Raw genomic sequence first — 16,726 nt, 5'->3', positions numbered from 1 at the left:
AAGGGCCATGGTTTCACCATCGCTTGCAATTCTGTTACTGGTAAATGAATTAGTTGCCCATGCCTCTGACACTCTTGGAAGTCCTTGGCAAATTGTATGCAGTCTTCATAAATCTTTGGCCAAAATAAACCTAAACGATGAATAGCCCATCTCATGTTCAGACCTGCTCGATGAGCTCCACATATTCCACTATGTACTTCTGTCATCACCTCCAAGGCTTGCTCAGGACCCAAACAATTCAAAAGCAATCCTTTAAATGTCCTTTTATATTACCCTCCTTCTACCAATTGGAATCGCAAAGCTTTCAATCGAATTCCAATTGGTACATTTGCTCCTGGATCTTGCAAATACATGATGAGTTCTGTCCTCCAGTCGGTTCCTGCTTCAATCCTCCAGTCGGCTCCTGTTTCAATCTCAGAGCCGACCTCTGCGCACATATCATCTAGAATTCCCTTGCAAGCTTTTTGAACTAAGTCATCTGCAAACTGATTCTCCTCTCTAGGTACGAACTCAATTATTACTTCGGAGATCTTCGATAGCAACCGACCTACCAAATCCCTATATCTCCGTAGGTGGGGATAATTGCAAACATATTTTTTGTTTACCTAGTTAATCACCAATTGAGAGTCTCCTTTTATAATAACCGACTGAACTTTTCTGGCTATCAAAGCCTCCAATCCTAAGATCAAAGCTTCATATTCTGCTGAATTATGGGTCATATCTTCCAATTGCAGCTGCAAATTGACCCTTTGGCCGTCTGGTCCTTCCAACATGACGTCTGCACCGGATCTGTTTCCTGAGGTAGAACCATCAAAAAACATTAACCAATTTCGGGTGCTTACATAAGATATACACCCAGTCGGCTGCTCTTCACGACCTGCAAAATCTGCCAAAAGATCTGCCACTGCTTGGCCTTTGACCGCCCTCAAAGGAGAATGATACAAATTGAAAGGGGCTAATTTAATTGCCCACTTCATAAGTCTCCCCTGCATCGTAGGCCTTTGCAAAATTAATTTGATGAGATCGACCTTTGTGATAACCTCAACTCTTCTAGGCAACATATAATGTTCAAGTTTGGTGCATGCAAACACCAATGAATAACACATCTTCTCTGGCATTGTATAATTTAATTCTGGTCCTGTGAGAGTCTTGCTCAAATAATAAATTTCCATTTCCTTTCCATCATCTCCATCTTGAGCTAATAAGCAACTGACCACTTCACGAGTATTGGCCAAATAAAGTTTGAGGGGCCGACCTTCCCTGGGAGGCATCAACACAGGTGGTTGAGCCAATGCTTGCTTTATAGCCTCTAAAGCCATCTGTTGGTCTGGTCCCCACTCAAAAATGCTTCCTCCAGCCTTCAACAATCTAGTGATTGGTCTGACCTTGCCAGCGGCATTAAAAATGAACCGCCTGAGATAATTTACTTTTCCCAACACTTTGAATTTCTTTAACCGCCTGAGGTGGTCGGCTGGTAAGAATTTTCTTGGCTTTATTAGCATCGATTTCAATACCCCTCTCATGAACCAAGAACCCCAAGAAACTCCCAGCTGATATACCGAAAGCACACTTAGGGGTTCATTTTTAATTTGTATTTCTTCATCTGACTGAAAGCATCTTTAAGATCCCTCAAATGTTCCTCAAAACTAGAAGACTTGACAATAACGTCATCAATGTAGACTTCCATAGACTTACCAATGAGATCATGAAAATTTGAGTTCATGGCTCTCTGGTAAGTCGCCCCAGCATTCTTCAAACCAAAAGGCATAACTGTCCACTCATAAATGCCTAAAGCTCCCGGACATCTAAATGTTGTCTTGTGGATGTCTTCCTCTGCCAAAACGATTTGTTATATCCTGCATAACCATCCATCAAACTGAGAATCCTGTGCCCTGCTGCTGAGTCAATTAGCATGTCGGCCATAGGCATTACATACTCATCTTTAGGGGTGGCCATATTAAGATCTCTGAAATCGATGCATATCCTGATCTTACCATTTTTCTTAACCACTGGTACAATATTAGCCAACCAATCTGCATAACGGCAAGGTCGGATGAAACCCACTTTGAGGAGCTTCTGAATCTCTTATTTGATATGAGGCATCAAGTCAGGACTCATACGTCTTGGGGATTGCATACAAGGCTTGAAATTCTTCTTAATGGGCAATCGATGTTCTATCAAACTTCGCTCCAGACTAGGCATTTCTGAATAATCCCATGCCCAACAATCAATATTGTTTCTTATAACCTCGAGCATCAATGTTTGTTGTTCTTTAGATAAATAACCACTCATCCTGATCACTTTTGGAACCAGGTCGGTTCCTAAGTTAAATTCCAACAAATGATCTTGTGCTGAAAAAGTTGGCTCCATTTTCTCTAAAAGATCAGGCCAACAAAATTGTTCATCTTCTTGGAAATGAACATCATGTATATCTTTGACTTTTTCTACTTTTTTCAAAATCTGATCTAAATAATAATGGTTAATAAATAAACTACAATCTTGTAAATCTTCTTCTTCCATAAGAAATGTATTATATAAAGTAGGTCTGGCTTACTAAAGAGCCATATAGTACAACTGCTCTTTAAAAGAACATTGAATTATGGCCAATGAATTTAAAACCCTTTTTGGGTAGTTATTAGCCATAAAAAACTGATACATTGGAGGCACATGACCATAATAGAAAACTGATTCTTCTACTTGTTTTGATGCTCCAAAGGATTGTCATTTGCCTCCATTTTGAAGACCTGATTACCTTCCCAGAACATCAATTGTTGATGCAGTGTCGATGGCACACATTTAGATGCATGAATCCAATCTCGTCCAAGCAGGATTGAATATGTGGTATCTGCATCCACCACGAAGAAGACAGAAGAAATCTTATTTGGACCGACTTCAATGGAGGCGGCCAACATGCCTTCTGGTCTAGTCGGCTGCCTTGTAAAGCTAGTCATCTCAAAATACACTAGAGATAGATCATGAATTCCCTTTCCTAACTTCTTGAGGGTCTTTAATGGCATTGCATTGAAAACGGCCCCATTATCTATGAAAACCTTTGTAATTGGTTTCCCACAAATATGAGCATTAACGTACAGAGGATTCAAATGAGACGCCACACCTTCCCGAATGGGAGGGAAGACTATTGGAGGGACCTCTGATTAAAAGTTAGGATCTGCAATTTTTGCCCATTCTGGCTCTTCTATAGACTCATCCACCAGACTTGCCCACAAAGGCTCTTCCTCAACCCAATTAATTTCTGTCATTTGGCAGGGGATACGTGGTCCTAGTCGAGATTTGACAGACCTTGAATCATTCTCTGGAATTTCCCCTCCAACTTCAATTTCAGGTTGAACAGTCAAAGATTCCAAACGAAACTCCTCCAGTGATGGGTTAATGTTAACCTTCTCACAATATTGACATCTGAAACCCTTAACTCTCTCATCAGACCAGCCTTTACCCTTCTTTAGCATGGACTGACCTCCCTCTTTGTAATTAGCAATATCCCGTATGCTGGCCGGCTGCTTTGATGAGGCAGCCCCGATGAGCCGACCTTTCTCTGCCTCATTCGGCTGCTCAAACGAAACGACCATGATGGACCGACCTTGCTCATTATACTTGGCAGAGCCTCGGCTGTTGTTCGGTTGCTTTGATGGGGCGACCTTGTCTCTGTATCTCGCAGCGTACCTGCGCTTAGCATTCTGAATCTGAGTACGATTCATGCCTGGGAAGCGAGGATCCACATCAATTGACAAAGGTTTCTTATTTCGAGTCCATTTGCTTCCGACCGCGCCCGTCTTCCTGGTCGGGTGGTCCCGAACTACAACATGGTCCTTTAATTCCACATTGAAAGAACCATCTTAGTTGTCCCATTTTTCAGCCACTGTTTTTTCACAAACTTTAAGTTTGTCTTCTGGTCGGCCACTATTTGATGAGTTCCCTTTTTCTTTTCTGGGGGTTGCTTGTATATTAACCATTGCCGTGGTTACTTTTGGAAATGGTTGCTGCTCCACTCCCAAAGTAATATACTTGAGCCGACCTGCCTTAATAGCCTTTTGAATCTCATTTTGAAAATGAGTGCATTGACTTGTATTATGTGTGAAGGAATTATGCCACTTGTAGTACGGCCTCCCTTTAATCTCTTCCTTGGTAGCCAACCTCTGTCCCTTCGGAATTCGGATCTGACCATCAGTCAACAAAATATCAAATATCTCATCGGCCTTTGAACTGTCAAAGGTCGGTTGCCCTTTAGCTTCTGTTCCTGGTGCTGGCTTTAACTTAGAACATACATAAGGTTTCCCTGAAATTATTTCGGCCGCCATTTCTTCTGTCTAATCATAATCAAAGTCGTATGCCTCTGTTTCCATACTATCCATATGTTGGCCTTTATTACGCCTGAATTGTGATCCCTTTCCCTGAAAAGAGATTCTAAACGTCCAGCTTTGGATGTGAGATTTGCCAAATCCTCGACATCATGTGCAGTGAGCGCATCCCTTAGGCGACCATGCATGTTTCGGACCACTAAATTGGTCATCTTTTTCTCATTGATTATTGTGAGACAACGTCCTTTCATCAATCGTACTCTTTCAATAAACTGTGAAGCTGACTCTTCTGGATATTGTTTCATCTCCAATAAATCAGTCAGAGAAACCGTTGGCAAAGGATTAAAAAATATGGCATGAAATGCCATCTCTAAACCTTCCCAAGTTTGTATCTGCCGGGTTGGCAGACTTACAAACCATGAAAAAACAGTCATAGTTAGGAACAATCCAAACAGTTATAACTTGTAAAAAGGATTGTTACCAATTTTCCCTAACTGTGTTGTAAAACGCCCCACATGCTCTATAGTAGAGGACTCATCCTCTTCAGAAAAAGCATGAAAATCTGGTGGCTTGTAATTCCTTGGGAGAGGATATTCATTAATAATCCTTTCTGGAAACGGTCGCTGATAAGCAGGTCGGTTGGCCATCTGAGGATTTAGACCAAACTGGACCCTCAATACGTGAGCAATTTCATCACCCAAATGAAACTGTTGATGATCAGGAACATTAATGGGATTTTGCACAGGAATATGAATGGGATCCTGCACATGTCCCCCTGGCCTTTCTTCTCTTGTAATGCTCGGTTGCACATTTTCAACCCTTGGTCCCAAAGGAATATTATTTGGGAATTTCAGAGGAGTCTTTCCTCTATCTGTTCGGTTGAAGTTTGTGGCGCTTGGAAGTGTGCTGTCCACATACGATAGCCCTACAAAATTTGCTTGCATTCTTGATGGTGACACCCTTGGCGGCGTCTGGGTGGGTTGAAGAGTAACCCTTGACAATGCCTGATCTAACATGTTCTGCATAAGATTTTTTTGCTCGCACAACATGTTCTGCATAAACACATTTTGCTGATTGTTCATTGGTTGAACATAAGACAACCAATCGGTCGGTGGTTGGGGAATCTCCCTTGGATTTGGCATGACTGGTGGTGAAATATTTTCTCCCGCCGGTACTGATGATTATTAAGGTTGTGAGCTTGCCATGTTGATCCTTCTGATGATTCGGCCAGACCTCAATCGTATGAAATTCTCTGGTAATGTAGGATTAGCAATCTTGCCTTTCTCCCACTGTGGTCGCCAATTTGTTGATGTATTTTTTCAACAAACAAAAAAGTAAAATTCAAAGATATGAAAAATATCTTTAAACTTGATTAATTAGCCTCTGAGATTAGGAATCTCTAAACACTGTACGGTACACAAGAAATTAAACTGGAAATTAAAATACTGGAAATTTAAAGTGGTGATCCCCAAATCTAACTTTGCTTTGTTGAAGTTGATTGAAGATAATATTCTCCAGAAAAATCCAAATCCTTAAATACTCCTTTAGAAATAGTACTGGAAACCGTCGCCCGAACAGTTACAAAGTCTCTTATTCAACCGTCTGCCAACCCTTCTCTTGCTGACACGTGTCCTCAACCGACCACAATATCATTCTTACTTACTCTCAACAGAGTCTAACTTCCTGAACCGACCGCAGATTTTCCGCCCCTTTGGCCCGACCGCAAATCTTCCGCCTTATTGATCCAACTGCAGACCTCCCGAACTATAGACCACCCGACTCATTTAGTCCAGCCGCAGACCTCCCGACTTAAAGACCATCCGACTTGTTGGTCTAGTCGCAGACCTCTCGACTTAAAGATCACCCGACTTATTGGTCCAGTCGCAAACCTCCCGACTTAAAGACCACCTGACTCGTTGGTCTAGCTGCAGACCTCCCGACTTTAAGACCATCCGACCTGCGGACTTTCCGTCCCGAGGACTTTCCGACCGGAGGACCTCCCGACCTGAAGAACTCCCAACCTGAGGACTTTCCGACCTGAGGACCTCCCGACCTGAGGAACTCCCGACCTGAGGACTTTTCGTCCTGAGGACCTCCCAACCTGAGGAACTTCCGACCTGAGGACTTTCCATCCTGAGGACTTTCCGACCTGAGGACCTTCCTACCTGCGGACCTCCCAACCTGCGGACTTTCCGACCCGCTATTCCCTTAGAAAAATATCCATTTTTCCTGAGTTTCCTACAGTGTCCCTCGGCCATTTCGATCAACTCGATTGCTAGGCCCATTTTTCTTTTACCTTGGGCTTTTTAACCTAATTCTAAATTTCATACGTAACAATGTAATTTATTTATTTTTTCTTTCTTTCATTATTCTATACGACCAATTCGGTCAGTTAATTTTCTTTTTTTCTTTTTCTTCTCTCGTTCTCTCTCCTCTCATTCTCTTTCGTAAGAATTATTCAGTCAACATTTCTTTTTTTTTTTTCTCATTTTCTCTCTAAAATATATTTATTTAATTCATTCTCGTTCTTTCTCTCATCCTTCCATCCGACCAATTCGGTCTGTCACTTTATTTCTTATTTTCTTTCTTTCTCTCATCCTTCAATCCGACCAATTCGGACAGCTAGTCGACACTTTTTTTTTCTCATTTTCTCCCTAAAATATATTTACATAATTCATTCCATTTATTTCTCTCATCCTTCCATGCGACTAATTTGTTCTGGCACTTCTTTTTGTTTTTTATTTACTCTATTCTCTCATTCTTTCTCTTATAAGTCTAATTCGTTCAAACACTTTTTTTCTTTTTTATTTTCTCCCCAAAATATATTATATAATTCATTTTCTTTCTTTCTCTCCTTCTTCCATCTGACCAATTCGGTCAACCACTTTCATTTTCTTTAAAATATCTAAATTTATATTTCTTTATTTATTTAAATTTATATATTTATATTCATATAATGTGATTTTTAAAATTTAATTGGAAATTTAAAATATATCAATATCTAATTTTGTAGAAAATAATTTTTTAATAATATATAAAATATAAACTAAAAAAAGTATAATTAAAAAATATTTTGAAAAAAGAAAATTAGTTTTTTTTTTAAAATTGGTTGGTTGCACAGTTAATATATATATTTATACAATTCATTCTTTTTCTTTCTCTCATTTTTCCATCCGATCAATTCGGTCAGTCACTTCCTTTTTACTTCAAAATATCTATATTTATATTCTTTATTTATTTAAATTATATATTTATATTTGTAATTTTAAATTTTAATTTGAAATTTAAAATATATCAATATTTACATCATTTTGTAGAAAATTATTTTTTTAATACTACAAAAAAAAGTATGAGATAAAAAAGTATTTTGAAAAAAAAAAAATTAGATTTTTCAAAATTGGTTGATTGCACGCACAGTTAGCCAACCATTTACATTTTGTTTCAAAATATATATATTCATATTATTTATTTAAATTTATATATCCATAATTTTTAAAATTTAATTAAAAATTTACAACATATCAATATATATCATTTTGTAGAAAATAGTTTTTTTAATAATACAAAATTTAAATAAACTAAAAAAATTATAATATAAAAAAATATTTTAAAAAAATAAATAATTTTTTTTTAAAAAAATTGATTGGTTACACAGTTATAAAAGAAAATATTTATATAATTCATTCTATTTCATTATCTCCTTCTTTCGTACAACCAATTCGGTCAGCCATTTTTTTTTCTTCATTTTCTCTCTTCTCTCTTCCATAATTTTTTCTCTTATAAGACTAATTCGGGCAACATTTTTTTCATTTTCTCCCTAAAATATATTTATATTGTCTTTTCTCCCTTTCTCTATTTCTCACGTTCTCTTCCTCTCTCATAAGAGTAATTCGATCGAACTTTTTTTTTTTTCTCTTTTTGTACATAAAATTTATTTATATTATCTTTTCTTATTTATCTCCTCATTCACTTTCTCTCGTAAGAATAATTCTGTAAACATTTTTTTTTTCTCATTTTCTTCCTAAAATATATTTATATTATCTTTTATCTTCTAAGAAATAAAAAGCGGAAAATATGAACAGACTAATCAATTTATACAACAAATTAATATTAGAAAAAATAAATCACAAAAAAAATTTTATCAGAAAAAAAAAAAAGTACTATCACTAGTATATATATATATATTTTTTAAATTGTCTACTAACAAACATGGAAGAAATTCAGATATATCAAAGGTGTTGTCAGTTAATCTGAAAAGGCTTGTTGGTTGTATTCGTTTGTGAGTTTTAGTATTAACATTCTTTTTTCCTTCCAAAAATATCATATCAAACACTAATTTTTCTTTTTTATATTATACTACAAATTTATTTTACATTCAAAATATCCCATCAACCTCTATTTATATCCATCAAACAACTATTCAAATTCAACTTTTTAATATTTAAAAATCCAAACCCAAAAACTAAAACGTACACAAACACACCGATTTAAAAAAAAAAAAAAAGATGACCTACAAGCGACTTCAACTTGATCAATACAATAGAAAAGTAATTAGTGGCACAATAATAATCTTAATTACCAATACGATTGATTGATGATCGTAATTTACATTAATTTCATTTGCTATTTGAGATGACCGTGATTCACAATAATTTTAGATTTTCCATTTGAATTTGTAATGAATATATCTACCGTAGATAATCCATAGGACATAATTTTATCCTCATAATCGTGCCACTTGGTTATATATTTGAGTTTAGCTTTGAAATATGCAAAATTAGTTAAGTATTAATCAATCATCATATTCAATATATACTTAATTCAAATTAATCCAATAGATTTAATTTATGGGCATGTCGTATTATACTCACGGATTAATCGATTTTGAAATTTTGAAATTTATTTTTTCAAACTTAAATTATATCGATCAAAACCATTAATCGATTATCCAACAACATTAAATGCTAAAAAAAAATTATAGAAGTCACAGGTAAAAATGCACTGAATTAAATGCTAAAAAAAATTATTAAAATAACAAGTAAACGCCCTGAATAAGTGTAATACTTCTTTTCACAAAAGAATAATGTGCTTGTCTCTTTCTTTTTCTTTTTTTTTTCTTTTCATTTTTAATTTCTAAGATAAAATAATTGTTAGAATTAATATTTTTCAAAAAATATATTTATATTATTCTACTACTACTATCTTATTTTCATTATATAAAACAGGATGTTTGGTAAATTAGCTTTTTGGAATAATTTTTTGAAAAAAAAAAAAGTTTTGAAATAGTTTATTCAGTTCAAAAAATTTTATTCCTTATTTGCCATTAAAAATTTATTATGCATTTTACACAAATAAATATATTTTGATTTTTTATTAATTATATTAGAGTATTTTATTATATTATAGTTTTACTTTTATAAATTTATAATAATTAATTTTTATATAAAAATTATTTTAATTGTAAAATATATAAATTTATTAAACTCAACACAAAAATAAAAAATATAAATATTAATAATTTATTTTTTATATTGAAATTACATTATATAAATTTTATACTAAAAAAATAAATTAAATTTATTGAAAATTATAAATATAATGAACTAATCGATAATTAACATAATAAATATATATACACAAAAAATTTACCTATTTTATATTTTACATTATTTTCAATAGAAAAATTATTTATATTTTTCAATAAAAATATATTATTTTTAAAATCTAACTATATTAAAAATAAATACTATTTTATAATACTTTTACAATTTTTAATAACTAATAACAAAAAATTTCAGACATTCTATTGAGTATATTAGAAAAAAATAAAATAAATAAATCCTTAATTGTCATTTTAGTATAAACACCTAATATCAAACAATTATTTTACTAAATATTTTAATAAAAATAATTAATTGTATCAACTAACTGTTAGCTATAAGCTAATTGTCGAACACTTTCTACGTTAAAACATAATCCGCTGCTTAAATGGTTTGCGCAAAGCAGGATTAAGGCGATGGCCATGGTGGTCAAGAACATAAGGAACTTAAGTTGGTGGAATGCAGTAGCAGTAGCAGTAGCAGTAGCAGTGGTAATGGAGTAGTAAAATCATTTATGTGGTGAAATTTTGGGATGACATGAACAAGGGACATGTGAATGCGAAGTGAATGTGAATGTAGTGAAGAACACTGAACACCACAACCCACTGCGCACTGCCCCACTTGCACTTGCACTTGCACTTGCACTTGCCTCTTCTCCATCCTCCCTCCACTCCAAATTCCAATTCCAATTCCGATTCCTTCCTCCCAGTCCAGTGGGAATCGACGCCGATCCGATTGATGTACCCTCAATTCCTCTCTCATTTTCCCCACTCGCTCAATATTATGCCTCTTGATCATCTTCCATATCTTCCCTCTTTGAATTTCACCAACAATTTTGCTTGCCCTTACTCTTCTCTTCTGCTCCACCTCCATTAATTGACCCCTTCTCCCTGGTTCTTGCTCAAATTGCTTCCTTCTTCATTAATGGCTTCCATCACGAGAAGAATTTCTCGTCACCTCACCAGTTGCAAGCGCCGAATCACTGCTCCGCCGGGCAGTCGGAGGCCGAACTTCCAGAGAGATGTCGAAGGAGATCCTAGCAATGAGATTCAACACGACAGCAGCTCCTTCTGCCTTTCCTCCTCCTACTACAGTGTCTTCGTCGTTCGCCTCGCCATCATGGTAATCACAGTTATGTTCGCATCAATCTCTTCTCTTCTGTGGTGTATTTGCTCCTTGATCGGTTAAGTTTTCTGCTGCAGATTATGCTGGCGATTCTGATAGGTTTGTTGACATTACTGACTTGGCATATTACGAGAGTCTACACTACCAAGTCGCTCAACACTTTAGCCTACGGTCTCCGGCACGAGCTTCTCCAGCGGCCCATCCTGCGCATGTGGGGAATCCTGAACTCCACCGTTGAAGTTGCCGCTGCTCAGGTCAAGCTCTCCGAGTCGGTTATCAGGCGCTACAACAACCCGGCCACTCAGGCGGAGCAAGTTGAGGTTGTCGATATGATCTGCAATGGTTGATTATTTGTTTGTTTGTGATTCTGTGGCAAAATTTAGTAGCTTCGCTCAATCAACACTAACTGTAATTTCCCTGCCTGTTTTTGTGTCTTTTGTTTGCCTCTCAGCAGCTCTACCAAATGATGAGGGACGTAACATGGGCGATGTTCGCAAGCCGAAAGGATCTTAACTCCCTAACTCTCAACTACAGGAACGGATTCGTCCAGGCTTTCCACCGGAACCATGGAAAGAACACCACCTACTACATATACTCTGACCTCACCAATTACTCCATAGGCGGCTCGTACGGCGTCAATTTGCTGTCTACACATCAAGGATGGGACGACCAATCGATACATAGCAACATGTCTGCTGTTTGGTACCAAGAGACTCTCGATCCTTTAACCGGGGAGAGAGTTGGGAAAGCGAAGCGAATTCCACCGGACGAGCTGATCAACATTGCCGGCATTTCGCAAGTGCCTGATGGCACAGCTTCGTGGCACATAGCTGTGAGCAAGTATACGGATTCGCCCCTGCTTTCAGCAGCATTGCCTGTTTGGGATACATCCCATAACAGCATCGTTGCTGTGGTTGGAGTTACAACTGCGCTCTACAGTGTTGGGCAGTTGATGAAGGAACTTGTCGAATTCCACAGTGGACACATATATTTAACCTCTCAAGAGGGCTGGCTGCTCGCCACATCGACGGATACTCCTCTTTTGAAGAATTCAACAAAAGGTCTTAAGCTAATGATGGCAGTCGATTCCAAGGATGACGTTATACGTTGTGGGGCTAAGTACTTGCAAAAGACATATGGTAATAAACTTCCTCCGAGCGTAGACATGCATATAGAGAATGCTCGGCTGAGGAACCGACTCTATTACATGGATTCTTTCTTCCTAAACTTGAAGAGGCTTCCAATGGTAAGACTTTTCTGAAAGTTTAAGTAATATAGCAAGATATGGAGTTTAATATTTTATTTAGTACCAAAGTATTGCAAAATTGCAATTTAGATGCAGAGTTGAGATATTTGTGTTTTACCATCTCCTCTAAAAGTTTAGGTTGATACAAGGACATGTTATTTTATAAGTTTCCAATCAGTTTTGGTAGTGTTGTCTCGTTGATGACGGACAAGAAACATTTTCTAGGTCGGGGTGATCATCATACCGAGGGAATATATAATGGGAAAAGTGGACGAGAAAGCGTTCAAAACCTTGATGATACTGATATCAGCTTCGGTGTGCATCTTGTTTGTGGGATGCTTCTGCATCTTCATTCTAACGAATGGAGTGTCAAAGGAGATGAAGCTACGGGCGGAGCTCATAAGCCATTTGGATGCAAGAAGGAAGGCAGAGGCATCGAGCAACTACAAAAGCCAGTTTCTAGCAAACATGAGGTGAGCATTCAAATCTTAAAATTTATATGTTATATTGGATTGCAAATGAGGTTGTTGCTTAGCTTGTCTGTTATTGTCTCACAGTCACGAACTTAGGACACCTATGGCTGCAGTGATAGGGTTGCTCGATATCCTTTTGAGTGATAACTGCTTAACGAATGAACAGCACGCCATGATCACACAAATCCGTAAATGCTCCACTGCTTTGCTCCGACTTCTCAACAACATTCTGGATATTAGCAAGGTAAGAAGCTAAGGCAGTCACTCATTGCATTTGTTTCCATAGAATTCTAGTGGCCATTCAGGAAATTGAAATCTTGTCAGGTTGAGTCAGGAAAACTGGTGCTGGAAGATAATGAGTTCGACTTAGGAAGAGAGCTTGAAGGCTTAATCGATATGTTCTCTGTCCAGTGTATAAACCACAACGTTGAGACTGTTCTCGACCTGTCTGGTATGTTTGCAGCATTCATTCTCCCTGTAAATATATTTATGCAATGTCCTAATAGTAATCTTCGTCGTTGCAGATGATATGCCTAAAGCAGTTCAAGGAGATTCGGGTCGAGTGCTTCAGATTTTCGCTAATCTTATCAGCAATTCAATCAAGTTTACGACGTGTAAGCCCTCTTAATTTCCTGGTATATAGATTTTTATGTCTACTTCACTGTGTTCGAAAGAACATGGATACTTCTATCACTGCAAACAACATGGATGAGGAATTTAAGGTTGTTGGCTTCTGTCAGCTGGACACATCATTCTGCGTGGATGGTGCGAGAACACAGAAAAGTATAGCAAGACGAACAATTTATCCTTCACCTTGAAGGAGTCTTGGTGTGCACAAAAATTGAAGCGAAAGCGTGACTTGAGCTATGGAGGGACATTCTTCCGGAAAGAAAGCAAAATGATACTTTGGTTCGAAGTTGAGGACACTGGCTGTGGTACAATCTCTGAGATGATGCATCTCTGCCTGGTTTTCATATATATACTTATTCTTTCTTGATCATAATCTTACTTTTAAAATTTTTACCTCAGGGATTGATCCAAGCAAATGGGAATCGGTATTCGAAAGTTTTGAACAGGCGGATCCATCGACTACTCGACTGTAAGCTACTTATATATTTTTCCCTAAACTAGTTAGATCTATATCATCATGTTTACAACTTTTGATCATATTTGTGCATATGTTCGATTTACAGACATGGTGGCACTGGGTTAGGCCTGTGCATTGTGCGAACTTTGGTGAGTTGATATTTGTGTATAAACAGGTAGAATGCTTTGGCACACAATGACGAAACAATCCTAACAGGTCAACAAAATGAAAGGAGAAATCAAAGTGGTAAAGAAGAATGGACCGGGAACTTTGATGCAACTGTACCTTGTTCTTAACACTCCGATGGATAGCATTAAGCCGCAATTGCAGTTATGCTTAGAAGATCAAAACCTGCGAGTGAGAGCCTACTTTTTATGCTCTTCAATTCCCGTTTACGTAAAAATCCTATAGATTTGCATATCTTGTTCAAATCCATAAGCTTCACCGAAGAGTACTGACCTTCTGGGGATGGAAACAGGTTGTGCTTGCAATTAACGGGAGAATGACTAGGCGAATAATGGCGCAGTGGTTAAAAAAGAAGCGGGTGTCTACCATCGAAGCATCCAACTGGAATGAGTTGACTTTGAGCCTGGAGGAACTCTTCATAAACACCTCGAATTCTCCTCCCGGACATGGGGAAACTCAAGAACCGAATACAGAGGACACTGCTGCTTCAGTCTATGTCATAATTGTCGATATTGTCTTGCTTGAACTCAGTACTGATGCATGGATACAGCAGATGGAATTCCTCGACAAGCATGGTGGGAGAGCCAATTTTGCTTGGATTTTGAACCACGACACGTCCAATGTTGTCAAGGCTGAGCTTCGCAGACGAGGCCATTGGATGATGGTCAATCGGCCTCTTTACAAGGCAAAATTGATTCAGATTTTTGAAGCTGTTGTAACAGGACGAAGCTCAAATGTGGGGAATGGCCTGAGCGGGTTTCAAACTCCTGCCCGAGATGAGAAGCTGCGTCAGGTTATTGAAACCAATCATGGGGAGATGGAAAGAGAATGTGATGATGCTGGAGAGAAGAGCGGCAAAGTCTTGAACATGGGTCCAGTAGTCAATGACAGTAATGAGGAACAACGCCGGAGTCTGGGGAACAATCATGGAGATCAAAAACAAAATAGTGAGTCTGCTATTTACGGACAAAAGAGTCTTAAGGGGTTGAGTATACTTCTTGCAGAGGATACACCGGTGCTTCAGAGAGTCGCGACGATAATGCTCGAGAAAATGGGAGCCAAGGTGTTTGTAGTGAGCGATGGGGTCCAAGCCGTCGACGCTCTCAAGGATAAGATTCATCCGCCGGCGCCCGAATTCGAGAATGATTTACCATTGCCATATGACTTGATCCTTATGGATTGCCAAGTAAGTATACATGTATACATACATACACAGCCTCTTTGATGAACTATATACCTATGAGAAAGGATTATCATCATCATCATCATCATCATCATCATCATCATCTTCCATCCAACAACTACTACTACTGATGCAGATGCCTAAGATGGACGGCTATGAGGCGACAAAAGCCATACGAAAATCAGAGGCGGGTAGCGGGTTGCACATCCCGATAGTGGCGTTGACGGCTCATGCAATGTCCTGCGATGAAGCCAAATGCCTACAAGTGGGAATGGATGCCTATCTTACAAAGCCCATCGACTGCAAGCTCATGGTCTCCACCATCCTTTCGCTCACCAAGCCTAAGGGTAGTTGGACCAGGAACAGGAACAGGAGCCCAAACTCACCTGTCATATCATGATATATATGCAGCAGCAGCTTCTGTGCCGCCTCATTTTGTAGAAACGACACAAGAAAACACATAAGATTTAGTTAATTAGCAGCACACGAGTTCTAGGTTTAATTTTGGGAGAATGTATAATATTACATGTATATATGAATCCATACATGTTTGAATTTGTTGAAATTTTTAGATATTCAGTTGTAAATTTAGATTCGAGTAACGTAGTTTTCCAGTTTTCTCCTTCAGTAGATATAGTCTACTAACTCACGCTTCTCCAGGTACATTAAACTAGGAATGTACCCGGAGGTTTCCCAAATTTGAGATTCTTTAATTTTGAGATTCACCTACAATTGATCGTAAGTCAAGTTTATTTTTCAAGTTTGTATCCAAGTTCGGCATCTGATTGTTTGTCATAGTTCAATACAAAGCGTTGTTTCGGAATGCATTGAGAGTCTTGTTGTTTTCCCTGTTCTGGTGAGAGTTTTGTGTTTTCCAGACTCCGATGAGAGTTCCGTATTTTTTAGTTCTATATTTTTTTGGCTCTCGTGAGAGTTTTGTGTTTTCAGTTCCGTACTTTTCTGCTCTAGTGAGAGTTTTGTATTTTTCAGTTCGATATTTTCTGGCTCTGGTGAGAATTTTGTATTTTCCGATTCCGTGTTTTCATGCTTTAGTGAGAGTTTTGTGTTTCCGACTCTAATTCAGTTGGGAGCATTGCTTCTGATTCTAGCATGATGGACAATTGTAGCTGCTTTATCTTCGATCTCTCTTTGCAAACTCAAGTTTGTTTTTGTTACACCAATTGAGTTTGACGGGAAATATTGAGATATTTTAGATATTTAGTTTTAGATTTAATACATTTATATATAGATTTGAACTTATTCAAATATTACATTATTCAGATTTGAATCTATGTAGTTTGTTTTGTGAATAGGGCTCTTATTTTGATTATCAATCTAATGCAATTTTTTCGTTTCCATAAAATATTTTCACAGAATTAAACTGTAAAAAGATTAGTGGTAATGTTGAGTTTTCGGACCCCTCCTCAACCACCTCGAAAGGATTGAAATAACTTGCAATACTCACAAACGCATCAAGGCACATTCTGAAGATAAATGAGAATGTATGTAA

General features: G+C 37.5%; 1 protein-coding gene across 2 annotated transcripts; it reads left to right on the top strand.

Annotated features, from left to right (window-relative positions):
- The first annotated feature begins 10,516 nt into the window (after positions 1-10,516).
- LOC127257189 (histidine kinase 1) lies at positions 10,517-15,771 on the top strand. 2 transcript variants are annotated; one of them, XM_051283566.1, is made up of 13 exons: positions 10,517-11,038; positions 11,119-11,361; positions 11,496-12,287; positions 12,513-12,760; positions 12,845-13,004; positions 13,085-13,211; positions 13,285-13,374; positions 13,501-13,695; positions 13,790-13,859; positions 13,954-13,996; positions 14,064-14,204; positions 14,326-15,219; positions 15,353-15,771. In XM_051283566.1, the coding sequence occupies exons 1-13, from the start codon at positions 10,841-10,843 to the stop codon at positions 15,614-15,616; spliced, it is 3,465 nt and encodes a 1,154-aa protein (XP_051139523.1). In that variant the 5' UTR covers positions 10,517-10,840; the 3' UTR covers positions 15,617-15,771. The 2 variants fall into 2 exon arrangements, with proteins under 2 accessions (XP_051139523.1, XP_051139522.1); XM_051283565.1 differs by having other exon boundaries at positions 11,493-12,287.
- Positions 15,772-16,726: the final 955 nt, after the last annotated feature.

The sequence above is a fragment of the Andrographis paniculata genome, unplaced genomic scaffold, assembly GCF_009805555.1.
Source record: "Andrographis paniculata isolate CXL003 unplaced genomic scaffold, ASM980555v1 Contig57END, whole genome shotgun sequence".
In the NCBI taxonomy this organism is placed as follows: Eukaryota; Viridiplantae; Streptophyta; class Magnoliopsida; order Lamiales; family Acanthaceae; genus Andrographis; species Andrographis paniculata.
The sequence above is the reverse complement of the archived record's forward strand: the minus strand, read 5'-3'. Positions and strand labels throughout refer to the sequence as shown.